General features: G+C 36.8%; 1 protein-coding gene and 1 long non-coding RNA gene across 2 annotated transcripts; both read right to left on the reverse strand.

Annotated features, from left to right (window-relative positions):
• Positions 1-22,554: 22,554 nt before the first annotated feature.
• On the reverse strand, positions 22,555-24,945 carry LOC149206962 (uncharacterized). The gene is made up of 5 exons (XM_089393821.1): positions 24,854-24,945; positions 24,679-24,726; positions 23,427-23,573; positions 23,201-23,335; positions 22,555-23,125 (listed from the first exon to the last, which is right to left on the reverse strand). Exons 3-5 carry the CDS (start codon positions 23,531-23,533, stop codon positions 22,978-22,980), a joined length of 390 nt encoding a protein of 129 aa, XP_089249947.1. The 5' UTR covers positions 23,534-23,573; positions 24,679-24,726; positions 24,854-24,945; the 3' UTR covers positions 22,555-22,977.
• A 1,592-nt stretch (positions 24,946-26,537) lies between these two features.
• Positions 26,538-27,444, reverse strand: LOC149206963 (uncharacterized). The gene is made up of 3 exons (XR_016251971.1): positions 27,207-27,444; positions 26,798-26,999; positions 26,538-26,644 (listed from the first exon to the last, which is right to left on the reverse strand). It is a non-coding gene; the product is annotated as an uncharacterized LOC149206963 (long non-coding RNA).
• Between the last annotated feature and the right edge of the window lie 276 nt (positions 27,445-27,720).

Consider the following 27,720-nt stretch of genomic DNA (forward strand, 5'->3'; position numbering starts at 1 on the left):
GAGAGTCTATACCCTAATTGGTTCTGTAAAAACCGGGGAGGTATGTTAAAAGGGGACGGGTAGCGGGTGGCAAACTGGGCAGATGGTAAGCGGGAAGTGGCAGCCCTATGCAAATCTGCAGCTCCAGGAGATCTGAAGTTCAAATATTTATTGAGCTCACATAACCGTTGCTTGTCGATGTCGTCCAACGTCACTCGCGTTCCCCTTTTCTTTTCCTCCGACTGTTTTTCCAATGATTTGTTTTCATTGATGAGGCTTTCTACTTCTTGTTGCTTCTGCGGATCAATCGCACACCTTCGCCGTTTCTTCTGCTGCAGATCATTTGGACACCCTTTCTGTTCGGCCTCGGATTTTACAGCCTGATTGTTTCTTTTCCCGGAGAGACGTGCAGAACTTCTCTCAGGAGTTTTAGCCTGATTGTTTCTTTTCGCAGAGAGACGTGCAAAACTTCTCTGAGGAGTTTTAGCCTGATTATTTCTTTTCGCAGAGAGACGTGCAGAACTTCTCCTAGGAGTTTTACCCTGATCGTTTCTTTTCGCAGAGGAACCGGCAGAACTTCCCTCAGGAGTTTTAGCCTCATTGTTTCTTTTCGCAAAGAGACGTGCAGAACTTCTCTCTGGGGTTTTTCCTTTTTGTTTGCCCATGACGAGGGACTTTCTCTGAAATCAGACTGCAACTTCGATAATAAAAAAATTCGGCTGCCGCGAAATGAACTCTATCTTGTGGTTTGAAAATGATTGCATAAACAAAGCCATGTGTAGTATGAATATAATGAGTATTAATATTTGCGGTATTCTTCATCGTTAGTTTTGCTTGATGGTAATAACATCTGGATTCGATGTGGGTCGGTGGACCCTCCTGGATTCAGTCGACCAAATGGGTTGCTTGATCTCTACTCGGAATTACTGTTGAAATCGTAATTTCAACGCAGCTGCCAGAAAACGGTAAACAGACCCGCCGGAGAGCTCTCGGGTCACATTCCGGCAAAAGGGATTTTCCGATGATCGAACCCGAGAAATTTTAGAGCTGACACGTGGTTCACCCCTGACGTATCCCAACGTCATTTTCTCGGGTGTTAATGTTCAGCATATGTTGGCTTTCCGATATTGATGTCCACCGTCTGATTTAATTGATTGTTCTCCGCCGTTGATCACCTGGAGCTGCATACGAACCTGCATCAAATTAAAACTATTGCGTGGAGTGTTTGATTTTTGGGTTGACCGCCGTGGAAGAAAAGTCATGAATTTAATGTTGCTAGGTAGATTTAGGTGGCCCTTTTTAATATGGGTATGGGCACGTTTTATTATATGTTTTTTTATATATTTTCTATATACGGCATGCATTAAAGTTTAAAATCGTATGTAATAAGTTTTTTTTATGTGTTGACTTTTTTTATTGTGTATGGCACACGGGAAGAAAAATACTATGTGTGTTCGCAGCAGCGAATGAGAACTAGAAATGTTTGCACAGCAGTGCGAAGAAACTATAAGGAACAGGTTGTAATGTTTTTGTGTGGCATTGTAAAACATAGGAATAGCAAAAACCATGTGTGGTTTTGCACAGCAGTGCATAAAGGAAATGGTGGAGCGATTTTTGTAAGTCTGTGTAATTTTTATTTACAGCAGTAAACTTATGTAAACTTTTTATTACAGCAGTAAGTTGTTTTTCACAGCAGTGAATATAAAAATGATTTTACAGTGGTAAATCCCTCTCAGTAAAAGAGGATGAAGTTTGTATCAATTTTTAATGAATAGAAATATTTTATGGTGAAATACTCTGTCTCTCAGTGAAATTTGTGAAATACTCTGTCTCTCAGTGAAATTTTTTTTAGTCTTCCTCTGCACAAAAAGATCCTGGAGTAAAGTAAAACAGAGCATTGCCTCTGTGTGTTTGAACATTTGGTTTTTGGTATTTTCCCCATTCAAAAATACCCAACAGTGGTATCAGAGCTGGCTCAGGCTCTTTAAAGAAGTTAAAGAAGCTGAAGGGAGAAGGTTGTTGCTGCAGCAAAACTTCTCAAGCAGTTAGAAGACTCAGACAACGAAGGATTCAGGTATTTGTCAAAGTTTTTTTTGTGTTGCTGAAGAATTAGTCGGTTGTTTTTAAACATACACAGTCAAGAAATGGCTAGCACAAGCACTGGTACGGGTATGTTTAACACCCAGCTCCCACAGTTTAATGGGAAGAACTATGACTACTGGTCAATAACTATGAGAGCCCTGTTTGCCTCTCAAGATTTATGGGAAATAGTTGAATCTGGGTTTGAAGATGTAGCAGATGAAAATGAGTTCAATGCACTAACTCAGGGAGAGAGAGATCTCCTGAAGAGAAATAGGAAGAAGGATGCAAAGGCCATTTTATTGTTGCATCTAGCAGTAGACCAGAGTATATTTCCAAGGATAGCAGCAGCTAAAACATCAAATGAAGCATGGCAAACCCTCAAGACAGCCTATCAAGGCATGGAGAGAGTGAAGACAGCAAAACTACAATTGCTGAGAAAGGATTTTGAAAACTTGAACATGAAGGAGTCAGACAACATTGAATCATTCTTCACTCATGTGATTGGTGTAATCACACAAATGAGAACTCATGGAGAAACCATTGAAGATAGAAGGATTGTGGAGAAAATATTGAGGGTCTTACCCTCAAGGTTCGATGCCATAGTCACCACCATTGAAGAGACAAAGGATCTCTCAAACTATTCAGTTGATGAGCTACATGCATCACTGATAACACATGAGCAGAGGTTGAGTAGGAATGAAAACTCATCTCTTGAGCAAGCCTTCAAGACCCATATGTCCTTTGGAAGAGGAAGAGGTCAAGGCAGAGGAAACAAAAGAGGAAGAGGCAGAAACCAGAACAGAGGTGGAAGGAACAACCCATCAAATGCACAAGGAAGAGGCAGCAATCCAAATCAGAACCAAGGTCAAGGTAGCAGCCAACAGAGAGAACAGTATCATGCTCAAGGACAAAGGTATGATAAATCTAATGTTCAATGCTATTATTGCAAAAAGTATGGACATTATGCAAGTGATTGTAGAAAGAAACAGCATGATATGAACAGTAGACAAAATGCAAATGTTACAAGAGAAAACAGCAGTCAAAATAATGTGTTGTTAGCCTGTAACATGGCTGAAACAAATAGTGAGGACATATGGTTTTTAGACTCAGGTTGCAGCAACTATATGACAGGGAATATAGCCCTCTTTTCAGCCTTAAATCAGAATTTGAAGTCAGAAGTCACACTAGGAACTGATAGTAAAGTGTCTGTTATGGGAAAAGGGGAGGTAAAAATATTTACAAAACAAGGAGAAAGGAAAACCATAGCAGATGTCTACTATGTCCCCGGAATGAGATGTAACCTATTGAGTGTTGGACAACTTGTCCAAAAGGGTTACAATGTTTACTTTGTAAATGATGTGTACACCATCATGGACATACCACCCAGCAAAAGATGCATTGCTGAAGTGAAGATGACAAGGAACAGGATGTTCCCTCTCAGTATCAGGGCAGACTTGAAGAACAAAGGGGAAATGGCAGCAGTCACCCAAGAGGCCTTCCAAAGCGTGCCAAAGGATGAGAATTGGTTATGGCACTTGAGATTCGGGCATCTAAGTTTTGGAGGCCTAAACTTATTGAGCAGAAAAGGAATGGTAAAGGGATTACCATTGATAGAGAAACCGGACAGCCTATGTGAAGGCTGCATTTTGGGAAAACAACATAGAGAAAGTTTTCCATCCGGGAAAAGCATAAGGGCAAAGACACCCTTAGAGATTATCCACTCAGATTTGTGTGGACCAATGCAAGCTCCATCATTAGCTGGCAGCCTATATTTCTTGACATTCATTGATGATTTTACAAGAAAGACTTGGATATATTTCCTCAAGAACAAAAGTGAAGTCTTTGAGAAATTCCAAAATTTCAAAGCACTTGTGGAGAACCAAAGCGGGCTGCACATAAAAATATTGAGAACTGATAGAGGAGGTGAGTATATCTCAAATGAATTCCTAAAGTTTTGTAGAGAAAATGGAATACATAAACAGTTCACAACTCGGTACACCCCACAGCAAAATGGAGTTGTTGAAAGGAAGAACAGAACCATCATGGAGATGGCAAGGAGCATGTTGAAGGCAAAGCATTTGCCAAATGAGTATTGGGTTGAAGCTGTACATTGTGCAGTTTATATATTGAACAGGTGTCCTACAAAAGCAGTCTTGAACAAAGTGCCAGAAGAGGCATGGAGTGGGAGAAAGCAAGGAGTCACCCACATGAGAGTTTTTGGGTGTGTGGCCTATGCACACATACCAGATCAGCTAAGGAGGAAGTTGGACAGCAAATGGGAGAAATGCATCTTCATTGGATACAGTGATGAATCCAAAGCCTACAGGTTATATATCCCATCTACCAAGAAGTTTTTTGTCAGCAGAGATGTTCAATTCATTGAAGAGGAAGCTTGGGATGGAAGCATAGAGAAAACAGTGAATGTCAAGAACTATTTGTCTCATGATGAGGATGAAGAGGAGGTGGCTGAAATGAATCCCCCAACAGCAGCGCCAACACAAGGACAGCAAGGGACACCATTGAGGACAAATGAAAGTGCTTCTCCAAGCACACCACAAGGAGGAAATTCAAGTGCATCTTCAAGCACTTGCACACCAAGTGAAAGAGGTAAGAAATTTAGAAATCTAAGTGACATTTATGATGAAGGAATGAATTCATTATTTGCCTTGTATTGTCATGTTGATGACCCTATTCATTTCGAGGATGCAATTAAAGATAGGAAATGGATAGAAGCTATGGATGAAGAGATGAATGCCATAGAGAGAAACAAAACATGGGATTTGGTTTAGTTACCAAAAGGCAAAGAAGTCATTGGTGTGAAATGGGTCTATAAGACCAAGAACAATGCTAAAGGCAAGATTGAAAGGCACAAGGCAAGGCTGGTTGTCAAAAGGGTACAAGCAGCAGTATGGGAGAGATTATGAGGAGACTTTCACACCGGTTGCAAGGATGGAAACCGTGAGAGTAGTGCTGTCCATAGCAGCACAAAACAAATGGAAAGTCTACCAAATGGACGTGAAGTCAGCATTCCTAAATGGAGTGTTGAAGGAAGAGGTTTATGTGGAACAGCCTCTCGGATATGAGAAGAAAGGTGAAGAGAACAAAGTGTGCAAATTGAAGAAAGCTCTTTATGGGCTGAAGCAAGCGCCAAGAACATGGTACAGCAGGATAGATTCATATCTATTGGATAATGAATTCGACAAATGTGAAGGAGAGCCCACAGTCTACATCAAGGAAAAGGATGGTAAAATTTTAATTGTTGTCTTGTATGTAGATGATGTTATTTTCACTGGAAATGATATTTATCTTATTGAGAATTTTAAATCGGTCATGAAGGATGAATTTGAAATGACTGACATGGGTTTTTTGAGATACTTCTTAGGCATAGAAGTAGATCAAAATGAAAAAGGAATTTTTATATCTCAAGCAAGATATGTAAATCAAGTTTTGGGCAGATTTAAGATGGAAGAATGCAAGGCAGCCATCACTCCCATAGTGATGGGATTAAAGCCCAGCAGAGAGGACAGCAGCAAGGATTTTGATCCTAGCTTGTATAAAAGAATTGTGGGCAGCCTTATGTATTTAACAGCAACTAGGCCTGATTTAATGTATGCTGTTAGTTTAATTTCCAGGTTCATGGAGAGGCCAAAGGAGGCACATTGGCAGGCAGCAAAGAGAATTTTGAGGTATGTCAAAGGTACTAAAATGTTTGGAATTCTATATCATGCCTCAGAACATTCAGATTTGGTTGGGTACACAGATAGCGATTGGGATGGAAGTGTAAATGATCCGAAGAGCACTTCCGGTTATGTTTTTAATATGGGTTCAGGAGCCATCTCATGGGCTTCTAAGAAGCAGTCCATTGTAGCATTGTCTACAGCAGAGGCTGAATATGTGGCAGCTACAGCAGCAGCATGTCAAGCAGTGTGGATGAGAAGAATGTTGAGAAGCTTAGGCCAAGAGCAGGCAAAAGCGACAGTGATCTTTTGTGACAATAGCTCAGCTATTGCATTGTCAAAGAATTCAGTGTTTCATAAGAGAACGAAACACATTGATACAAGGTTTCACTACATTAGAGAATTGGTGAACAATGGAGAAATTGTTCTAGAACATTGCAGGACTCAAGAACAGGTAGCAGACATCTTGACAAAGCCACTGGATCAGAAGAGCTTTGAATTTTTGAGGAAGTGTCTCGGTATGACCGAATGCCCAGCTGTTGAAATTAAAGGGGAGTGTTGAAATCGTAATTTCAACGCAGCTGCCAGAAAACGGTAAACAGACCCGCCGGAGAGCTCTCGGGTCACATTCCGGCAAAAGGGATTTTCCGATGATCGAACCCGAGAAATTTTAGAGCTGACACGTGGTTCACCCCTGACGTATCCCAACGTCATTTTCTCGGGTGTTAATGTTCAGCATATGTTGGCTTTCCGATATTGATGTCCACCGTCCGATTTAATTGATTTTTCTCCGTCGTTGATCACCTGGAGCTGCATACGAACCTGCATCAAATTAAAACTATTGCGTGGAGTGTTTGATTTTTGGGTTGACCGCCGTGGAAGAAAAGTCATGAATTTAATGTTGCTAGGTAGATTTAGGTGGCCCTTTTTAATATGGGTATGGGCACGTTTTATTATATGTTTTTTTATATATTTTCTATATACGACATGCATTAAAGTTTAAAATTGTATGTAATAAGTTTTTTTTTATGTGTTGACTTTTTTATTGTGTATGGCACACGGGAAGAAAAATACTATGTGTGTTCGCAGCAGCGAATGAGAACTAGAAATGTTTGCACAGCAGTGCGAAGAAACTATAAGGAACAGGTTGTAATGTTTTTGTGTGGCATTGTAAAACAGAGGAATAGCAAAAACCATGTGTGGTTTTGCACAGCAGTGCATAAAGGAAATGGTGGAGCAATTTTTGTAAGTCTGTGTAATTTTTATTTACAGCAGTAAACTTATGTAAACTTTTTATTACAGCAGTAAGTTGTTTTTCACAGCAGTGAATATAAAAATGATTTTACAGTGGTAAATCCCTCTCAGTAAAAGAGGATGAAGTTTGTATCAGTTTTTAATGAATAGAAATATTTTATGGTGAAATACTCTGTCTCTCAGTGAAATTTTTTTTAGTCTTCCTCTGCACAAAAAGATCCTGGAGTAAAGTAAAACAGAGCATTGCCTCTGTGTGTTTGAACATTTGGTTTTTGGTATTTTCTCCATGGAAAAATACCCAACAATTACCCCAGTTTTGCTGTGATTTTAGCGCTTAATTCATTGAATATAGTTTCGATGCAATTTTGGGTTTGAATTTGTTCAGAATAGCTCTTATGCGATTTTATGGACAACCATTAACGCTCCAATTTTGTTTACTTGGAACGACATTTGATCTCGCCGGGAATTTGTTTTAAGATATGTAGGCTGGCCGACCCTTTCCTATTGGGGAAGCCAACTTGATCAGCCTAATTCATCGCACTATGGGGTTGCATGGTCTCGAATATTAAGGTATTTGTTTAATATCCGTTTTAGTTTTGAATTGATTGGGTCCACGAAGATAAAAAACGTTCGGCCTGGCTGGAATTTTTGGGCTTTGTTTAAATTAAAATCATGTTTTTTCCTTTTAAATTAAAATCATTTCTTTTAATAATAATTAAAATCATATTTTTATTATATAGAATTGAATTAGAATTAGTTTTAATGTAAAATGGAAGAATTATTTGTTACTGTATCATTTCGTAATATTTGGTAATACTAATGGTAATAAACTCATGCTATATGTTCTTCTATATCATGGATTATTTTTTTATTATTAATTATATATATTTTTTTAATTTATATAATAAGTAAATTATATAAATTTAATTAAGATAGATACACGTTAGTTTTGTAGATATACGTGGTTGATTTTTAAATCTAGAGCATGGGAAGAAGTATTTTATTTATAGAGTCTAGGTAGAGTAATAAATAGCATAATAATTTCCCCTTCTTTAAAGTATATTCCGAGTTTTAGTTTTCTCTTCTCATAAGTTATCATGGTGGGTGATTCAAAAATTCCAATCAAACCATCTTTAAAGTGTTGAATTCAAAGACCGGATCAGAATTAGAACATATGTAGATAGCAGACACGACAGAGACTATCTTAGAGATCAAGGAAGTATTGCAAAAAAGGAACTTGATGACTCAATTGGAGACCAAAACTCTCACTCTCAAAAATGTTGTCTAGAAATTCCACACCAAGTTCAACCTATTGAACTAGAGAGGATTACCAGGATTAGTAGCACCAGATGATAGCTTGCTCATCTTGGAGGATTACTATTAGAAACTTTATATTCTTGCTACAAATAAATCCAAATTTGAAGGTATCAAGGGACATATCACAAGGAAAGCTTTATTAGAAGCTTTAGAGTTTTATTTAATTATCAAACATGAAATCAAACACATCTTCATCAACAAGCCAACCTTTGAGAAGTATGCAGAAGTCAATGAAGTGTATAGAAAGTTACTCAATCTTTCTATCCCCAGCGATGAAAGATGGGATCAATTGTGTGACATCATTGAGTGAAACATTTCCATCTCCAATAGAGAAACAGCAACGCAGCACATTTTGAGGACAAGTCTTCAACAGTTTTCCTCCAAGTTAGTACCAACAGTTCTAGCAGTTACAAGATCACTTGATTTTTGTACTACTTTTGTAATTAGTTGTTAGGATCCTATCTTGATATTGTGAATCAAGATATTTTGTAAATTTTTCTATAAGTACTTCATAATTAGAATTATGAAGGGTTGGGATTAGTTTGAAGAAAGGATTTATATTGTAAAGAAGCTCACAGAGCTACCTTTGATCATTTTCCAGTAATACATCTCAAGCATTACAGGATTCTTGTGTCAATTTCATTGGTGAAGTGCATATTTCTCTGTTAAATGTTTTTATTGTTTTTCACATATGTTTCTATAATCTAAATTATTCTAAGAAGAGTACGAACATAATTTGTTTAAAAGTACACTCTCTATCCGACTTATGCATAATTTCCATGTTTTCTTCTGAAAATTAAAAAATAGAATTCTTAATTGCTTCTTTATTAATTGGATTGTTTTATCTTTTCTTCTCTTTCACACCATAAATATTAAAGGATCCAATTAAGTTGCCTAACCTTCCTTGTAAGTTTAGATTGTAAACTTTTTTTTTGATCAACCTAAATCTGTGACTCCTTTGCCAAATGGAATAATTCCACTATCTCAACCCAACGACACAAAAAAATCCATAACCTGAGTAGCATAACTAGCCTAATAGCATTAGTAAAAAAAATCTAAATCATATAGAGATATCCCTCTCTGAAACTGGAAGGGTTGGATTCCCAGTTTCCAAAGTGGTTCTAAGGTTACCTCTGTGATTTACTCTGCAACCTCAAAAATTACGGAGTGATAGCAAGCTCAAAGAAAGATTTGGATCAACCTAGTCCACTGTTGGGTGGTTCGTGGAAGTCCCATACATGGTAGGCTTATGCAATCATCAATAAGAGCTCTCTTTATCCTTGGTATTTTATGGGTAAATATACTTGTTTATATGTGGCCTATATGGCTATTATATCCTTGATATTTATGTTGGTTGTGAATGAGTTTCATGACAGTGAAAATGTATGGCTCTCATCACGTTTTTGTTAATCACTGAATGTACAAAGAATATGTGGCTTAATAGACGGTAATACAGTTATTGTGATGAGGCAACAATGCTTCTTAGTGATTCTCAGATAAGCTTGAGACCCCTATGCTCATATATGTTTCTTAAACCTATAAGATTCATATTTGTGACATGTTTGATGATTTTTTTATCATGGTTAGTAGGGGTCCCATCAAGTCCTTGTTCAATTAGTTTCATTTGTATCATTTTTTCAGTGTTATTTTTCATTTTTAGAAGTTCATAGAGTTTTGGGGAGTGGCCTGATTCCTGGCCCTCAAAAAGAGGCCCGAAATCTAGAGTTGCTGGCACATAACTACTTGTAAATTTCCCCAGCCACACACATGCCTTACTGTAGGAGTGACTAGAGGGTCCTAGTCGCATGCATGCCCATGTCAAGGGAGAGACTAAGGCTTCAATTTAGTAAAAAGTCAGTTTGTCTTAGGGACTGGTCACGTGGATGGGTTGGATGGCTCATGGGGGTTCTGTAGTATGTGTAGAAGGTCATCTTGCCTATTTTATGTCTATTCCACTTCCTTAACTGCAACATAGGGAATTGAATGATATCATAGTAACTCTTCGTCACATGTTTACCATGGTTGGTCAGTTACTTGTGTAGATGTCAGAGGAGGGTGTTACACTAAGAAAGCAATTAAAGACTTCAATCTTGATCAAAGGATTAAGAAAAATCTCCTCCCAACCTCTGAGATAACACCTAGAATCTATTTTCTCCCTAAGTTTCATAGAAATAGAGTTCCATTAAGACCTATTGTTAATACCAAAGGTTCCCCTACGTACGGATTGGCCAAATGTGTGGTTGGAAAATTAAGACCCCTTGTTGGCCACACTGACTCCTTCATCAAAAACTCATATGACTTTGTTAAACTCATCAAGGACAAAAAAGTGGACAAGGATTACCTAATCACTAGTTTTTGTGTGCGTTCATTATTAAATAAGATTCCCTTATATGATGTTATCCAAGTTCTCTACGAGGTAACAAACCCTCAAATTGAAAAGTTTGCAAAAATTTTCCTATGCTCAACATTCTTGAACTTCCAAGGAGAATACTAAGGGCAAGTCACTAGCGTTACAATGGGCTCTCCCCTTTCTCGTATTTTAGAATTTTTATACATGGGAAATTTTGAGCAAAAAGCAATAGAATCATGCCCATTGAAATTTAGAAGATGGACAAGGTACATTGATGATACTAATGCGAAATGGTAGCATGGTAAAAATAACTAAACAAATTCCTGGAACATATAAATGGTATATCATATAACATAAAATTCACTATTAAACTGGAAGACAATAATTGTATTCCCTTCCTTGATGTATCAATTACTATAAATGAGGATGGTACCTTATGGAATCAAGTATTCAAAAAAGGACGCATACTAATAGTTACCGACATGTGGACTCCCACCATTACCCAACTTAGAAATTTGGAATCCTAAATGCATTGACCTTCAGAGTTGTTAGGATATTTGATAAAGATCACTTGGATCAAGAGTTGGACCGCCTTAGTAAGGTCTTCAAAGAAATTGGATATAAGGATAATTACTAAGTCCATAAAGAATGCAAAAGAGAAGATAAATCCTTCACAAAAATCAACTAATATACAACCTTCCATTAAGAGAGCACATGTTTTACACATACATGTTATGATTTACAGAATAGCTAAAATACTCATAAATGGGAATATTTGTTTTGTATTCAAAATATTAGACATTGTAAAACAAAAAATAAAATTTATTAAGGAAAAAATTGATTAGAATCAACTAAAAGGAGACTAGAAAATCAATTGTTTCTATGGAAAAATCTACATTGGTGAAACGAGGTCATTCAAAAAAAGAATAAAGAGCATTGTGTTGACATTAGAAATCAACGGTCTCTCACCTTTGCTCTTACAAAACATTCCCTTCACAGTAAGCATCACCTATGCCTTTAAGACATTACTATGCCATTAAGACCCCTTGTTGGCCACATTGAATCCTTCATCAAAAACTCATATGACTTTGTTAAACTCATCAAGGACAAAAAAGTGGACAAGGATGACCTAATCACTAATTTTTGTCTGCTTTGATTATTAAATAAGACCCCCTTAGATGATTTTATGAAAGTTCTTTACGAGGTAACAGACCCTCAAAATGGAAAGCTTGCAAAAAAATTCCTACGCTCAACATTCTTTAACTTCTAATGGGAATACTAAGAGCAAGTCACTAGTGTTACAATAGGCTCACCCATTTCTCGTATTGTAGCAAATTTAGACATGGAAAATTTGAGCAGAAAGCAATAGACTCGTACCCATTGAAATTTAGAAGATGGACAAGCTACATTGATGATACTAATGTGAAATGGTAGCATGGTAAAAAAAACCTCAACGAATTCCTGGAACATCTAAATGGTATATCATATGACAGAAAATTAACTATTAAACTAGAAGACAATAATTGTATTCCCTTCCTAGATGTATCAAATACTGGAAATGAGGATGGTACCTTAGGGAATCAAGTATTCAAAACAAGACACATACTAATAGTTACCGACATGTGGACTCCCACCATTACCTAACTTAAAAATTTGGAATCCTAAATACATTGACCTTTAGAGTTGTTAGGATATTTGATAAATATCACTTGGATCAAGAGTTGGACCACCTTAGTAGGTTCTTCAAAGAAATTGGATACAAGGATCATTACTAAGTCCATAAAGAATGCAAAAGAGAAGATGAAGCCTTCAAAAAAATAAACTAATATACAACTTTCCAATAGGAGAGTGCACGTTTTGTACATACATGTTATCATTGACATAATAGCTAAAATACTCAGAAAAAGGAATATTGGTTTTGTATTCAAACCATTAGAAATTGTAAAACAAAAAATAAAATCGATTAAGGACAAAATTGATTAGAATCAACTAAAAGGAGACTACAAAATCAATTTCTCCTATGGAAAAATCTACATTGGTGAAACTAGGTCATTCAGAAAAAATAATAAAAGAGCATTGTTCTGACATTAGAAATCAACAGTCTCGCACCTCTGCTCTTACAGAACATTCCCCTCACACTAAGCATGAGATATGCCTATAAGACATTACTATTATTGCTAAGGAAGATCACTATTTTAAAATAATATTTGGAGATACTAAGAAATCAAAACAACCTTAATCGGTCTTAAATTTAGTAGGAGTTGGCTCCTTGTGCCCTCTCAACCCTAGGGTTTGTTCCCTCCCTTTCATTATTAAATTTATAAACTTATTATTAGCATTATCACTCTCATGAGAGTCTTAATATTAATAATACTACTCTATTGGTATTAATATTTCACCTATTTTCTTATTTTTTAATCTATTATAGTTCCATAGTTCTTTATACATTTTACATTAATATATAACTCATTTTATTAACCTAATGCATGAAATCTAACATATGAATTTATTAACATAATAGAATAAATTTATTAATATATGATATGTTATATAATATTATATTAATATATTACCCCATAGGAGGTGGATAACTTGAGGACTTCAGGGGAAGAGCATGCCCCCCTCCCAGCTTCTACATGTGAATGACATGTAAATGGGCTACCTAGGAGGTTATGCCAAAGAAAACTCGTGTGAAACTGACCATCTACGCTCGAGTGCATTTATGTGGAGGCAAGTGGGAGATGGATTTTTTATGGAGCGCAATGGGTGTTGCAATGATATTTTGGCGATGGAAGTTTGGTGTGTGTGGTTCAGAACGGTGCCTTATCATTCCCAAGATAAGGCGACTTATCGTTCTAGGACTATGACAAGGGTGACATTCAATTGCACTATGGATCCTTTGGTTATTTGATCCTGTATTTACGCATGTTCTCCTTGTGTTTTCCTCCTAACTCAACAAACCTTTGAAGCCCAATCTGCCAACAAATTTCCTTAGGTGACTTGAAGAAATTGTGGTCTACTACAGTTTTTGTTGCAGGGTCAATTCTTGGATGCATTGGTAGAGTGAAGAAGAGTTTCATAGGGGAATTAGGGAAGCGTTTACCCCAATTACCTATCATTGCTTTTGGACCCTGGCTCTTAGTGGTTCCTCATCCTATGGGCGCAGAAGTGTGTGGTCTCATGCGAGTCTTTGTTTACGAAATATTCAACTGGGGGTCGAGTACTTTGTGGGAGGTGAAACAGTGATGGGTGGCCCTAATTGAGTGTGAGAGGGACTCCGTAGTGTAAGGCATTGGGCTCGAGGGTAATTTTATGATATTGTTGTGACACAATGTTAATTTGGAGGAACTGGAGGGTGTTAAGAAAGTGTTGGAGGATTAGGTGACGGGCGCAAGCAACAAATTAATCAGGTAGGTATCGTGGAGTGGTGTCCTCATAACACCACGTCGAAGCTCCCTGTTGGAAGGAGGTGGCAGCGGCCCAGTTGCAGAACCCCGACCATGATGTCGATACTAGAAAAGGGTGAAGGGAGGGCCATGTACAGGTCTAAAGGATGGGTTTTTTGTGCCCCAACATGAACATCGACGTGCACAATGGAAGAGAAACAATTCCTCTCATGCTACCACAAGCCCACCAAGGCAATCAGTGAAAATGCAGTGGAAGCCCAAAAGAAATTTTGATAGGAGGAACATGAGGTAGTCATGGCATCTCTCACACAAATTCAATATTTCCAATGTCAACTTCAAGAAAGAGTGGTGGTGGTTTAATGCGAGAATATGTGCATTCTAGATAAGCTAGAGCAACTAGAGGCCTGGAACCTAGAGCAACATGTCAATTTCTCATTTCACCCTCCTCCCCCACTTAGGATAGGGCCAGAAAACCTAGCTTCCATCAACGCTGGTGACTAAGTATGTGTTTTGGTGTTTTTATCATTTTGTTTGTTTTTTGGCAAATATTTTCATTCCAGTGATATTTGGCTAGCCTTTATCCTTTTTGGAATGTTTATTTTGAACTGATGTTAATAGTCGACAAACTCGATCAGGGCGAGACCAACAAACTTTTAAGTAATGGCCTTGTAAATATTTCCTCTTGAAATTAATAGAAAGTTCTAAGTTAAAGTAATATATATATATATATATATATATATATATATATATATATATATATATATATATATATATATATATATATATATATATATATACATATTAATGGATCAAAGTATTATATTATTAATACATTAATACTTTTGTATTATTTCATTAATAACATAAGTACATTAATTTATTTCCCTATCAATTGTAGATTTTCTGTAATATATATTATTTTATCATTATATTAATATTATACGAAAACTATTAATATTATTGTCCATGGGGTCTTGGATAGATAGTGATCAAGTGCTATGTTAAGGCATTCTTTGATGTGAAGTCATCGATTCAATTCCTTGCCCGGGTCGGTGTGATATATTGGACATGATGAAGATGTAGTCTTGTCAAGCTTACAAAACAACTTATTAATATTATTAATATTTTAATAGTCCATTAATTATTCTTTAATTTATATATTCTATTGATATATTTGTTATAATATATTATTAACTATAATTAATAATAATAATACTGATTCTTATTTCAATACACCCACTTAAGCATAAATATTATTAACTTGTAAATATGCTTTGTTACAATATTATGAGCCAATACCATGGCTTATCAATACCACATGCCCAAAAACCATTACTTATTTAATAATCAAAATATTTTATAAATATTTTATTTTTATTTAATTTTATAACATTTTTTAAATCAAATCTTAAAGGAAAAAATTATGATTATCCTTATTACTATTAAAAATATTTATAATATAAATAATATTATTAATAATATAAATAATATTATTAAGGACCAGCACATATCTATCTTAACTAAGAATCCAAGCAATGAGAGTAATCAATGATAGAAGAAAGATGGTGCATGATTATTTTAAGTTTTTCATTATTATATTTTCTTAAACATGATTGATCCAAAATATAGTTTTAATATTTTACAATCAATTGAGTCTTTTCAAGTTAGATACTTTCTTAAATACTATATAATGATACAGGAGAGAGGGAGGAAGATAGTAACAGTGCTAGAGGATGAAGAGAGAGAATTATGGGGTGGAGAGGGAGAGATAGAAAGGAAGGAGACGAGGGGGGAGAGAGAAGGAGAAAGAGAGGGAGGGAGAGATGGAATTGGAGGGGGAGAGAAAGAGAGGGTAAAACAAAGACGTACAGAGATAGAGGTGGAGAGAGAGAGAGGAAGTGACAAGAGAGATGGAGACTATGAGGAAGAGGAGAGGGGGGAAGAGAGAGAGGAAAGGAGAGAGATAGGGAAAGAAAGGGAAGAGAGGGGCAGACATATAGATAGCTGAGGAGAGAGAGAAGGAGAATGGGAGGGAGATATGAACAAAGTTGGAGGGAAAAGAGAGAGAAAGAGATGGGGGGGTGGAGACAAAGGGAGGTTGGAGGGAAAGCGAGAGAGAGGAGAGAGGAAGGGAGAGATGTATTTGGACAGGGAGAGAGGGGGAGTGGGGGAAAAAGACATAGAGAGGGAAAAATGGAGAGAGAGAGAGAGGGAATAACAAGAGAGATGGAGAGAGGGTGAAGGATAGAGGGGAGCGGGACAGAAGAGAGAGAGGGAGAGAAGGGGAAGAGAGAGAGAGGGAGAGGAAGAGGGAGGGAGAGATAGATCGATAGATATGGAGAGAGAGAGAGTATATATTTGGGCGGTGACATAGAGAGAACAAAGTAAAGATGGAGAGAGGTATACATATAGATGGAGAGAGGTATATATATAGATGACAGGGGAGGGAGAGAGTGAGAGATAGATGTGGAGAGGGAAAGTGTGTGTGTGTGTTTGGGAGGGTAAGATAGAGAGAAAAAAGTAGAGATGGAGAGAAATATAGATATAGATGGGTGGTGAGATAGGGAAGAAGAAATAGAGAGAAAGAGAGGCAGAGAAAGAGAGAGAGAGAGGAAGAGATAGACAAAGAAATAGAAATAAAAGATGGAAAAAAAGTAAACAAAAAACATAGAAGCCTACAAACGAATTATGTGAACTTGAAATGCTCCCTGTTGGTTCCCTACTATTTCCATTATTTTTTAAATACACACTTTTTAAAATATAATAGACAACAGGTAATGTAAAGCACACATGTTATAAGTTGCAACATTGTTTCAAAAAAAAAAACTCTAATCCTTATACTTGGTGATAAACAACTATTAACTATAACCAAGTAGTACAGTAAATTTTTAATAATATTTTATAAAAAAAAAGTTAATGATATTTTATAAAAAGATGATTTAAAAATGAAATAAGCATTAAATTTAAAAATGCAAAAAAGTTACTGTGTGAGAACATTCCTTCTCACTCATTGATTGAATGAGACCATTAGAATATGTGAGTATCTTTCATTTTCAACCCTAGATTTCCTAATTAACAGAAATTAATTACCTAATTCCCATAAGCTAGAAGCCTATCAACATAATTAAAAATAAAATTGACACATTGATTAATGGAGAAGACTATTAAAATATGTTAGCAGAGATTTACACTACAACTGCAAATATTAAAATATTAAAAGTGAAAAACTAACTTCCAATAAGCTAGAAGCCTATCAACATAATTAAAAATAAAATTGGGGTATTGATTGAAAGAAGACTATTAGAATATGTCAGGGGAGGCTTATATTAAAAGTGGAAAACAAACCTAATTAAAAGTAAAATTGGGGCATTGATTGATTTAGAGAAGACTATTAGAATATGTCAGCAGAGGCTTATAATCCAACTGCAAATATTAAAAGTGGAAAACAAACAATCTGCGTATTAGTAAAATAATCTGAAATCTGAAAATTTTCAATGTCTAATGAGAGTCGAATATTCTTCAATTCTGAACTCACCTACAAAGAATCAAAGACACTCTACACGACATCAACATTATCAGGAGTGCTTCCTCCTACCCCGGTATGAAATGTAGGTTGTACCTGATTTCCGAGATACCCGTTCTCCATTCTTCTCTGCATAAATACGTTGGGCATATTGGGATGTCCCTGAGCAGGATATAGCCTCTGAAAATGGCTTTCTGCACGAACACAGGGATCCAGATGGTTACTTTTCGATCCCAACACCATGTTGTTGTTTGCCAAGTTTGGAGCCCTCGGTACTTCTTGTTTTACCATCCAGTTGGACAAGTTACTCTCTGCAGGGCGTTGGCCTCCTTGGAGACCTCTACCGTTGGTCTGAAATGGATTCTGCTGCGGATTTCCTCGGAGCCAGCTTTTAGTGCTATTTTGGAATTGCAATGGGTGACGGGGTTCTGAATTATTCATCCGAAATTGATCATGGCGTCCTTGTGTCTGACCTACATCAAATTGATTGCGACTAGCACTAAGGCTTGGCGATATCATCTGATGAGCGACACCATGATTTCCAAATGATTGATGCATCAACCTCTTGGGTGGTTTCAAATCTGCAACATTTAAAGTGTGAGTGACCGGTCGATTATTATTGTGCATTGCTACACTAGGGTTTGATGACAGTCTATGCCCTAAGTGGTTCTGTAAAAACAGGGGAGGTATGTTAAAAGGGGGCGGGTAGTGGGTGGCAAACTGGGTAGATGGTAAGGGGGCAGTGTCAGCCCTAGGCAAATCTGCAGCTCCAGGAGATCTGAAGTTCAAATATTTATTGAGCTCACGTAACCGTTGCTTGTCGATGTCGTCCAACGTCACTCGCTTTCCCCTTTTCTTTTCCTCCGACTGTTTTTCCAATGATTTGTTTTCATTGATGAGGCTTTCTATTTCTTGTTGCTTCTGTGGATCAATCGCACACCTACGCCGTTTCTTCTGCTGCAGACCATTTGGACACCCTTTCTGTTCGGCCTCGGATTTTACAGCCTGATTGCTTCTTTTCCGGGAGAGACGTGCAGAACTTCTCTCAGGAGATTTAGCCTGATTGTTTCTTTTCGCAGAGAGACGTGCAGAACTTCGCTGAGGAGTTTTAGCCTGATTGTTTCTTTTCGCAGAGAGACGTGCAAAACTTCTCTTAGGAGTTTTAGCCTGATCGTTTCTTTTCGCAGAGGAACCTGCAGAACTTCCCTGAGGAGTTTTAGCCTCATTGTTTTTTTTCGCAGAGAGACGTGCAGAAGTTCTCTCAGGCATTTTTCCTTTTTGTTTGCCCATGACCGGGGACTTTCTCTGAAATCAGACTGCAACTTTGATAGAAAAATCGGCTGCCGCGAAATGAACTCTATGTTGTGGTTTGAAAATGAATGCATAAACAAAGCGATGTGTAGTATGAATATAAAGAGCAGAATGAGTATTAATATGCAAGTCCGCTCGATATTTGCGGTATTCTTCATCGTTAGTTGTGCTTGATGGTAACGACATCTGGATTCGATGTGGGAGGGTGGACCCTCCTGGCTTCAGTCGACCAAATGGGTTGCTTGATCTCTACTCGGAATTACACGAGTTTTGCTGTGATTTTAGCCCTTAATTCATTGAATATAGTTTCGATGCGATTTTGGGTTTGAATTTATTCAGAATAGCTCGCGATTTTATGGATGTCTAATGAGATGGGGAACAGAACAGTCAAAAGTGATTAGAATTTGGGTAAAAGAATTTCAAAAAATCTTGTAGAAATAGTGTTTAAATTATGTTTTTGATGTTGGAAATAGATTTAGCACCATCAAAAACGTCTAAAACACCTAAAATTTTGAAGTTTAAGAACTATAACTTGGATTTAAAAAATGCTCGTCAAATTTTCTTTAAATATAACTAGAATTTCTATAATTTTCCGAACAACACATATAACTAAAATTTCCATAATTTTCGGAACCACTCCTCCACTCGTTAGGCTACACACAACCAGTAACGCTCCTATTCCGCTTACCTGGAACGACATTTTATCTCGCGGGGAATTTGTTTTAAGATATGTAGGCTGGCCGACCCTTTCCTATTGGAGAAGCCGAATTATTGCACTATGGGGTTGTATGGTCTCGAATATTAAGGTGTTTATTTAATATCCGTTTTAGCTTTGAATTGATTGGGTCCACGAAGGTGAAAAACGTTCGGCTTTCTTGGAATTTTTGGGCTTTGTTTAAATTAAAACAAGGAGCCACTGTTGTGGCGCTAGTCCCTGCTGGTTAAAGTGTGTTGTAGGCATGCTTACTTGTATTAAGATTTAATGAATTGGATGGCCAATTGTTGTATGAACTTTTTGAATTTATGCGAAGAGTGAAATATAATGAACTTTGCTTTTGTTAAGTAAGAATTGTCATAAATGTCATTGAACTGATAAATGCTTGTAATGTTGAGTTTGTATTTCTTAAAATAATATTAGTTTTAGATATAATTTTCCAATGTCTCATGATTTAAAAAACGCTTAGATTAATAATTAAAATATAATAAAATTTAACAGTGAATCATAGAAAACTTGAGGGAAAAAAACTATAAAAGGTAATAATAATGCATTATAATGTATGAAGAATTAGAGAGTGTTGAAGTAAGTTATGTATTTTAATAAGCACAGGGTATAAAATATGTTGAAATGCATAATAATGAATTATAATGTACGAAGAATTGGAAAGTGTTAAAGTGAGTTATGTATTGTAATAACCATGGTGCACAAAACATATTAAAATAATAGGAAGGTGTTAAAGTAAGTTATGTATTTTAATAACCATGGTGCACAAAACATAGAATTTTCTTATTTTTTTACATTTGAATATTATGGAAATATTCATAAAATGATAATGACCAAATAAACATTATTATGAATATAAATTTGTTAATTAAAGTCGTGGTGGAGAGTGTTCAATATTTACATAGATCATTCTCGAAGGTCAAAGAAGAACTTAAGCATTTAAAAATTATAGTTATGGAGTCTTGAACCCATGATTGAAAGATTACATATCTAGTAACATGTTTGGACATAAATGATACCATTCAGGTTAATCTCAATGCAATCTCAATGCAATGCAATTCTCAAATAGCAATCTCTATGCTTCAGCACCTTATCAACAACTCGCCGCCAAACAAGGTAATTAAAAGTTGGCGCTTGGAATTGATAGGGGAACACATCCAATCCCACCTCTCATTTTTTGATTATGTGATCACGAAGCATGTTGATAAAAAAGGTAACAAAGCAACAAACCTGCTAGCAAAACGGGGAGGTGAGTTATAGGGACAAGAAATGCAGCAAGATTGGCCTCCCTCCTGTAGAGATAACCACCTAGAAGGATGCGGAGAATAGTGGAGGAGGAAGCCACTTCCCCAACGGGGGTGAGACCCGAGACTAGAATGGTTGTCGAGCCCCATGAGGAGTGACAAATGGGTTGAAAACTCGCTTGAGCCTTCAATTGAGATGCAAAGAGAAAATATCCAAATCCATGTCATGTTCTCATTTCTCCTCCTCCTTTTAAAGCTTGATTGCTCCTGAGAAACCATGGGCAATTACCCTTAGTGGATAATGTCAATTGGTTGGGGATATTACACTATATAAAGGAACCATTTGTACAATAGAAAGAAATGCATAGGAATGATGATGAATTAATATAATTTTCTCGTCAAGGGTTTATGGAGCATATACTCCTAGTGCCCATTGTTTTTTATAGAGTTGTGTTCATTTGCAACTAGCATCTACATCAAAGAGTGAGAATTGGAGACATATAATTCCACTAGATAGAGGATGAGGCTATGTGTGTCATCTCTGTATTCATTAACAACATTGTGAAGCCATTGGTGAGGCCTCCCCCAATGGAATTGAGATTATCAAGATAAGATTAATTGTTTAGGATAGGCACCACGTGACTCCTTGCTCATGGTGCAATGAACACTTTCCTTATGCAAAATTTAGCAATGGTCTTGGGTGTTCCATGTGCACATAGATATTTTAAACTTGAACAACATTTTCAAGTATAAGTTCACATAAATAAATGAGTTTTCGTACCATGAGAAGCTTCCAATTGTCAAAGCATGATTAAATATAACAATTGTTTTCTTACAAATTAAAAAGGTCATTTGCACTTTAATTAATCATGATGCTACTCAAAATTCCACAACCCAAATGAGACCATGACCTAAGAGTAGAGTTGCTTTCTAGGTAATGGAGGTGTGATAGAAAGGACAACAAAAGGTAGAGATCTAATCCTAGCAATGGGACATATTCAAAATAGTTTTTTTCCCAACTTTATCATGAAGATGATATTCAAGTTAAGGAATATCTAAAGTGAGAACATATTTCTCATAGCCAAATTCTATAAAATGGAGGGGAAAGGAAAAATGTGTTTTAGTTCTCGTAAAGCCTCTCATAAAGTGCCAAGTTGAAAGAACTATAATCATTCTCATAAAGTGCAAAGTTGAAAGAACTATAATCATTCTTTCAACTTAACTTTCCATAATTTTTATAAGCAACAATTTGAAATGGTGTTTATCATAGCCACTTATCAATAGACATATAAGGAAGATATTTTGCATGGCACAGACCCTTTTTAAATTCATCTTAGCTTCCTTTCTATTAAGCGAAACAAACAAACAAACAAAAAATCAAAGTGCAATTTTCTCATTGCTTAAAAAGAGTAAACATTAAGATATATATACTACCAACTTCATGGTTCTCCATTATAAATAATTCTTCCAATATACCCCTTTCATATCAATACATAACCAAATTATATTACAACCTTGTAATAATTCTTCCAATATACTCCTTTCATATTAATACATAACCAAATTATATTACAATCAAGGGTCTACTAAAAACTCATATTTCCTTTCTTTGCAATTGAAAAAATCATGTTTGAAGCAAACTCTAAGGCATACATAGTCTTGCCCAAGATTTGACCACAAGGCCTGTGAGACCAAACCTCCCCACCTAACCATTGGGACAACATCCTTGGACTTGAAAACTCATATTTCTTATATATATAAAAAATAGTTAAGAATACCCAAAACCCAGAAAGATCTAGCAAGAGAGAATATCTACACTTTATAAACCCTAACAAGTTACTTCTTCGAATTGTCAAGTTTTATTTACATACCTATATTAAAAATAAACTAACCATGTAGTAAATTTTTCTGGTTTAAACACTAAAAAAATTGCAGGGCCACCCATGTCGCAAGAAATGCCACAAGAATATTTCAACCAATACTCTCCGTCACTTTTTATGAACTTTAATCTCCTTTGAACTACAACATGAGCAGATTTCACTACTTTCTTTGATCAAATCTAGATAAGTGGCACATACAATTCTCCACATTACAGCATATATGATCCATTGCCTAGTGAACAGAAGGAACAGCACTAATGACTCTGGTCTGCTTTCGGCATCTTTGAAAAATGCTATCGTACAATATATCGAATTGTACCCCTGCTCTTTCTCGGTTGATAACAAAGAGAATGTGATCAGCTTCCACAATTGTATAGTACCTGTCAATCTCACAAATTAGAAATCTTAATTAGGTCTTTCTCAAAGCTTGAGACAAGTTATTTTTTGGTTCTTACCAAACACCTGGTTGCAACGAGTGACCATCCGTTAATTCTGGACTTAGCAAGCAGTGGGGATGGGGCTCAGGAAAGCGGGGATAAAGCATCGAGATTGTGTTTAATGCTCCATCATTGTCTTGCCAATCCTCGTCACTGTTAAGAAATTTAGGGTTAATAGTAGTAACAACATAACCAATTGCTCAAGCAAGCAGGAAAGAAATCTGTCTGTTCAATAATCACTCACTTGTAACCTTTGTAAGGAAGTGGCACATTGCTGGGATAGCACCACTGGCTCATCTGCAGCGTCCTAATAAAGAGAAGAGGATGAATTCCAGACAGACTTGAAGGCATGGTGACTCCAAACAATTTTCGTGTCTTTCTCGTGGCATAGCTGTTTCAAGCAAAAGTGGTTTGAAACATCAATGTTTAGTCAATCCTTCAATTCAGAATTTTTAACCACCACTAATGCATATTACATGTATTCTACATAAAACTATAATTGCTTCCAATGAAACAGGAGGACTTGAATAGTGTCAAAAGCTTCCCTAGTCACTTTATGTCTAGCCTCACAGTTCATAAAGTCATCACCCCATTCCCTAATGATTAGTATGTGAGTAAAATATCTTAAATGGGGCCTTTTAGTAGCTCATGATGACAGGTACAATATGCCCCATACAATGTAAACAAAAAACCTCTTACGAAAATTAACTCATTACCAGAGATAGAGCACTGAAATGTACGACATAAAAGATAATAATAAAAACAAAAAACTGCATTCAGACGTAAACAACAGAGGGTACATCTTATTCTCCTTTGAGTACCCTTTGCATCACATCGCGTCCATAATGATTCCAATTAAATACATGACAAGCCTCTGAGTGATTACTAACCAGCTGGAATACTAGACCAGCTGCCCAAGTATCTTAAACAATCTTCAGAGGTGACTTAATGATATATTGGAAGACAAAATGGCACATTATAACGCATAATCACCTCCCTGACTTGCATAACATTCAATGATGCCCACATCAACAGAGTCTCCTAGTTGCAAATTGACTACCTGTAGCTTGCAACCAGATATGTAGACATTATACCCTGGGTTTCTAAGTGCAATTGAACTTTCTTTTAATTGCGGCTGAACATTCAATTGCAACCAACTCTGCCTTTTGCTTTTTGAGTCGACTTTCGTCTATAGGCAGTATACCGCAGGCATGTACTAGCACACCATTTACTATGTAAAGTACTAGATTTTGCAAACTTCAGATTTCTATTTTCTTGACCAACCAAAGCTTGTACACAAGTGACGTTTATGTATATCGCAGACTATTTCTAGTTGAATGAAAGAAAAGACTTGCCATAATCTGCTGAGGGTATTTATCCATGAGATAAAGAATAATGACTATAATTCATTCATTAGGAGGATATCAATTATGCATAAACATAGATTCTATGATGACAATAAATAAATTTTACGACAAAAGGAGACAAGTACTTACATGTATCACCAGTGCAGGACATTTCACATGTCGGATCTTGTCAATATTCTGCAGAGCCAAATACCTCTACTTAACATGCTGGCCATGTTTGGTGTGAAAAAATCTTCAAATAGGAACGTGAATAGAAATATATCGGATGCTTAACACAAATTGGCTTATTGTTTCCATCACTTACTTTATAGATATCAAACCAGAAAGTGATTTTGAGAGGATAAAGTACACGGAGGCCTGAAAGTATAGCACTGTGAAGAATAACTGCCCTCAACCTTGGTAAGCGAGCTGCCAAGTGTAATGTAGGGCCAGTGCCAACAGACTGGCCATATAAAATCAATTCCTCCTGCTTCACTCCATATTCTGTTGTCAAACATTGGTACACTGGTTCAATGTCTGAGTATGTGTTGTATTCAGTTGCCTGTTCATTATAACCAACATTATGTTACAAATGAGCTTCCAGTCTTTTTTACAGTATTCAATGTTTTCCCAGGGAAAAGGTTCCCCAGGATTGTCAAGCATATTGTGATAGTTCTGAATCATACCAATAATCTAGCACACTAACAGTGAAATCTACCTCGGGAGAATATTGAAAACTACTCTATTCATGCATGAACATTGAAAAACAATGGTAAATCATGCAGAACTAACGGCACTTGTCAAGCAGTTGCATCTCACCAGAACATTTCAATATAGTTGAAAAACGCTTGCCAAGACGGACACCTTATAACATTTAAAACAGCTCGCACCGCAATAACATTATTTGATACAACATCTGTCGAGATCAGCATATTATGTTACCTGAAAATTTGGGACCATTATTAGGACTATTTGTAACTAGGTGGAAATAGGCACCAAGCATGTACATGTAGTGACTACACACAAATTATATGCCATCACAAACTGCTCCAAGTGACCAGTAAACCTGATTGACCTGGTCTGATTTAAAAGATATCAGAAAACATCCAGTTCTACATGTCTACGTCAGTGTTGCAAAAGTCGGACTCAAGAAAACTCAGTTGGGGTCATCAACATAGAGAATAGGAAAACTTGGCAAAAACTCAGCAAGCATAAATTCATACTTGAATCGGAAAAAGTTGGAAAACTCAGGATAAATCTCAGATTTTTACAACAATGGTGTGCATTCCAAAACTCGCTCGTATGAACTAATTCATTAAGCATCCTTCACTGTTCAAACTCTTTTTCATGTACTCTTATCTTCCGGCCTTAAGTCTAATCATGTTCATGTTGCAGATTCTTTCTGGTTTTGTATCAAATTATAGCTACTAGCATTTAGTATCAATAAAATTAGCAACTTTCCAAAAAAAACTACTCCTCTGATATAAATCTCGGGGCATGCCGGTATGCTATATGAACACTTGACCTGTACTAGGGGTTTGGATCCCGCTCCGACCAAATATTGGGCTACTTTCTTTCCAAAAAAAAAAAAAAAAAAATTGAATGTTTTTGGTAGCAAATGCTCAGCATTGTACAGGTATAGCCGAACTTACCAAAGCGATACCAGACAGTCGAGGCATACAAGCCGGACCTGGAACAACAGAACCGCAACCAAATGTTTGCTATACAGTTAACCGAGCAGGCAGGAACCGCATTGTGTTGAATGCTATGGCCATCACAAATCAAGGACTAGAACGAGGTATGTATCGAGAAGGAAGTATATTGAGGCTTGCAAAGTCAAATTTCTTCTAAAACAGAGAGGTGTCTTGCAATTGCATTTTACGTAATGGGTATCCCAGGATTAGTGAGATGATCAAGCAATAGTCTGCAGAAGTTGTAGAGGGCTTCACTCTCCACTTAACCACAAAGTGCAATCACAACAGGATGCCAGAAGATGGTAGAAGTCATTACCTGAATGTTGTGGCCATCACAAATTGAGAACTATAACGGGGTAAATGTAAGGAGGAAGTAAATCTGAGGCTTGCAAAGTCGAATTTCTTCTAAAACAGAGGGTGTCCTGCAATTGCATTTGCATTTAACGTAATGGGTATCCCACAATTAGTGAGATGATCAAGCAACAGAGTCTGCAGAAGTTGTAGAGAGTTTCACTCCCCACTTAACCATAAAGTGCAAGCACAATAGTATGCCAGAAGATGGCAGAAGTCATTACCTGAATGTTGTGGCCATCACAAATTGAGAACTAGGAGGAGGTAAATGTGGAGGAAGTATATCTAAAACAGAGTGGCGTCCTGCAATTGCATTTAATGTAATGGGTACACCATGATTAGTGAGATGCTCAAGCAACAACAGAATCTGCAGAAGTTGTAGAGGACTTCACTCCCCACTTAACCACAAAGTGCAAGCACAACAATCTGCCAGAAGATGGCAGAAGCCATCAGTTTCTGTAAAAGTATATATGAAACACTAAAAATAAATGAATTCAAATTGCAGAAATTCAAATTTATAATTCAAGCCTTATTAAGGATGACAATGGACAGGTAAAATGTGAAAGAATACAAACCAAGCCAGTCACCAGAATCGTAAAAGAGCGCAAGGAATTCATTGAGCAAGGAATTTACCTGCGAGTATCGAGAGCCCATCGGTGCAAGCAGAACCTTCAGAATTTCGTTTCAAAATTTCTTGTAAGGAACTTGGATTTCAGGGAGATTTCGAATCCCAGCCCTGCAGAGCCTTTCCTTTCATCCTCTTCTCTCCCGCTCTGCTGTTTTTCTTGGCACAGTGGAAGCGACCTCTGCTCTCCCACTCCTCACAAGATGCAAGCACAAATGTGAAAATATACAAGCCATTGCGAGTCATTTGTTTTTGTAAGTCATTGAAAAAAAACGAATCACATTGGCAAAAATTGAAAGTCAAATTTCTTCTAAGACAAAGAGGTGTCCTGCAATTGCGTTTAACGTAATGGGTATCTCATGGTAATAGGTATCCCATAATCACTGAACTTCTGCAAGCACAACAGCACGCCAGAAGATGGTAGAAATCATTACCTGAATGTTGTGGCCATTGCAAACTGAGAACTAGAAAGAGGTAAATGTGGAGGAAGTATATCTGAAGCTAGCAAAGTCGAAATTCTTC

The sequence above is a fragment of the Pinus tabuliformis genome, chromosome 1_2 (genome assembly GCF_031772625.1).
Source record: "Pinus tabuliformis cultivar Carrire ecotype Pingquan chromosome 1_2, CPIR1, whole genome shotgun sequence".
In the NCBI taxonomy this organism is placed as follows: domain Eukaryota; kingdom Viridiplantae; phylum Streptophyta; class Pinopsida; order Pinales; family Pinaceae; genus Pinus; species Pinus tabuliformis.

What these genes read in the sequence shown, in the direction of transcription:
- LOC149206962 (XM_089393821.1), bottom strand. Translation starts at nt 23,533, where the DNA reads ATGCCTTCAAGTCTGTCTGGAATTCATCCTCTTCTCTTTATTAGGACG. An exon ending in CTTCCTTACAAAGGTTACAA is followed by an intron (nt 23,336 to 23,426) that starts GTGAGTGATTAT and finishes ATTTCTTAACAG; the next exon opens with TGACGAGGATTGGCAAGACA. An exon ending in TCGTTGCAACCAGGTGTTTG is followed by an intron (nt 23,126 to 23,200) that starts GTAAGAACCAAA and finishes TGAGATTGACAG; the next exon opens with GTACTATACAATTGTGGAAG.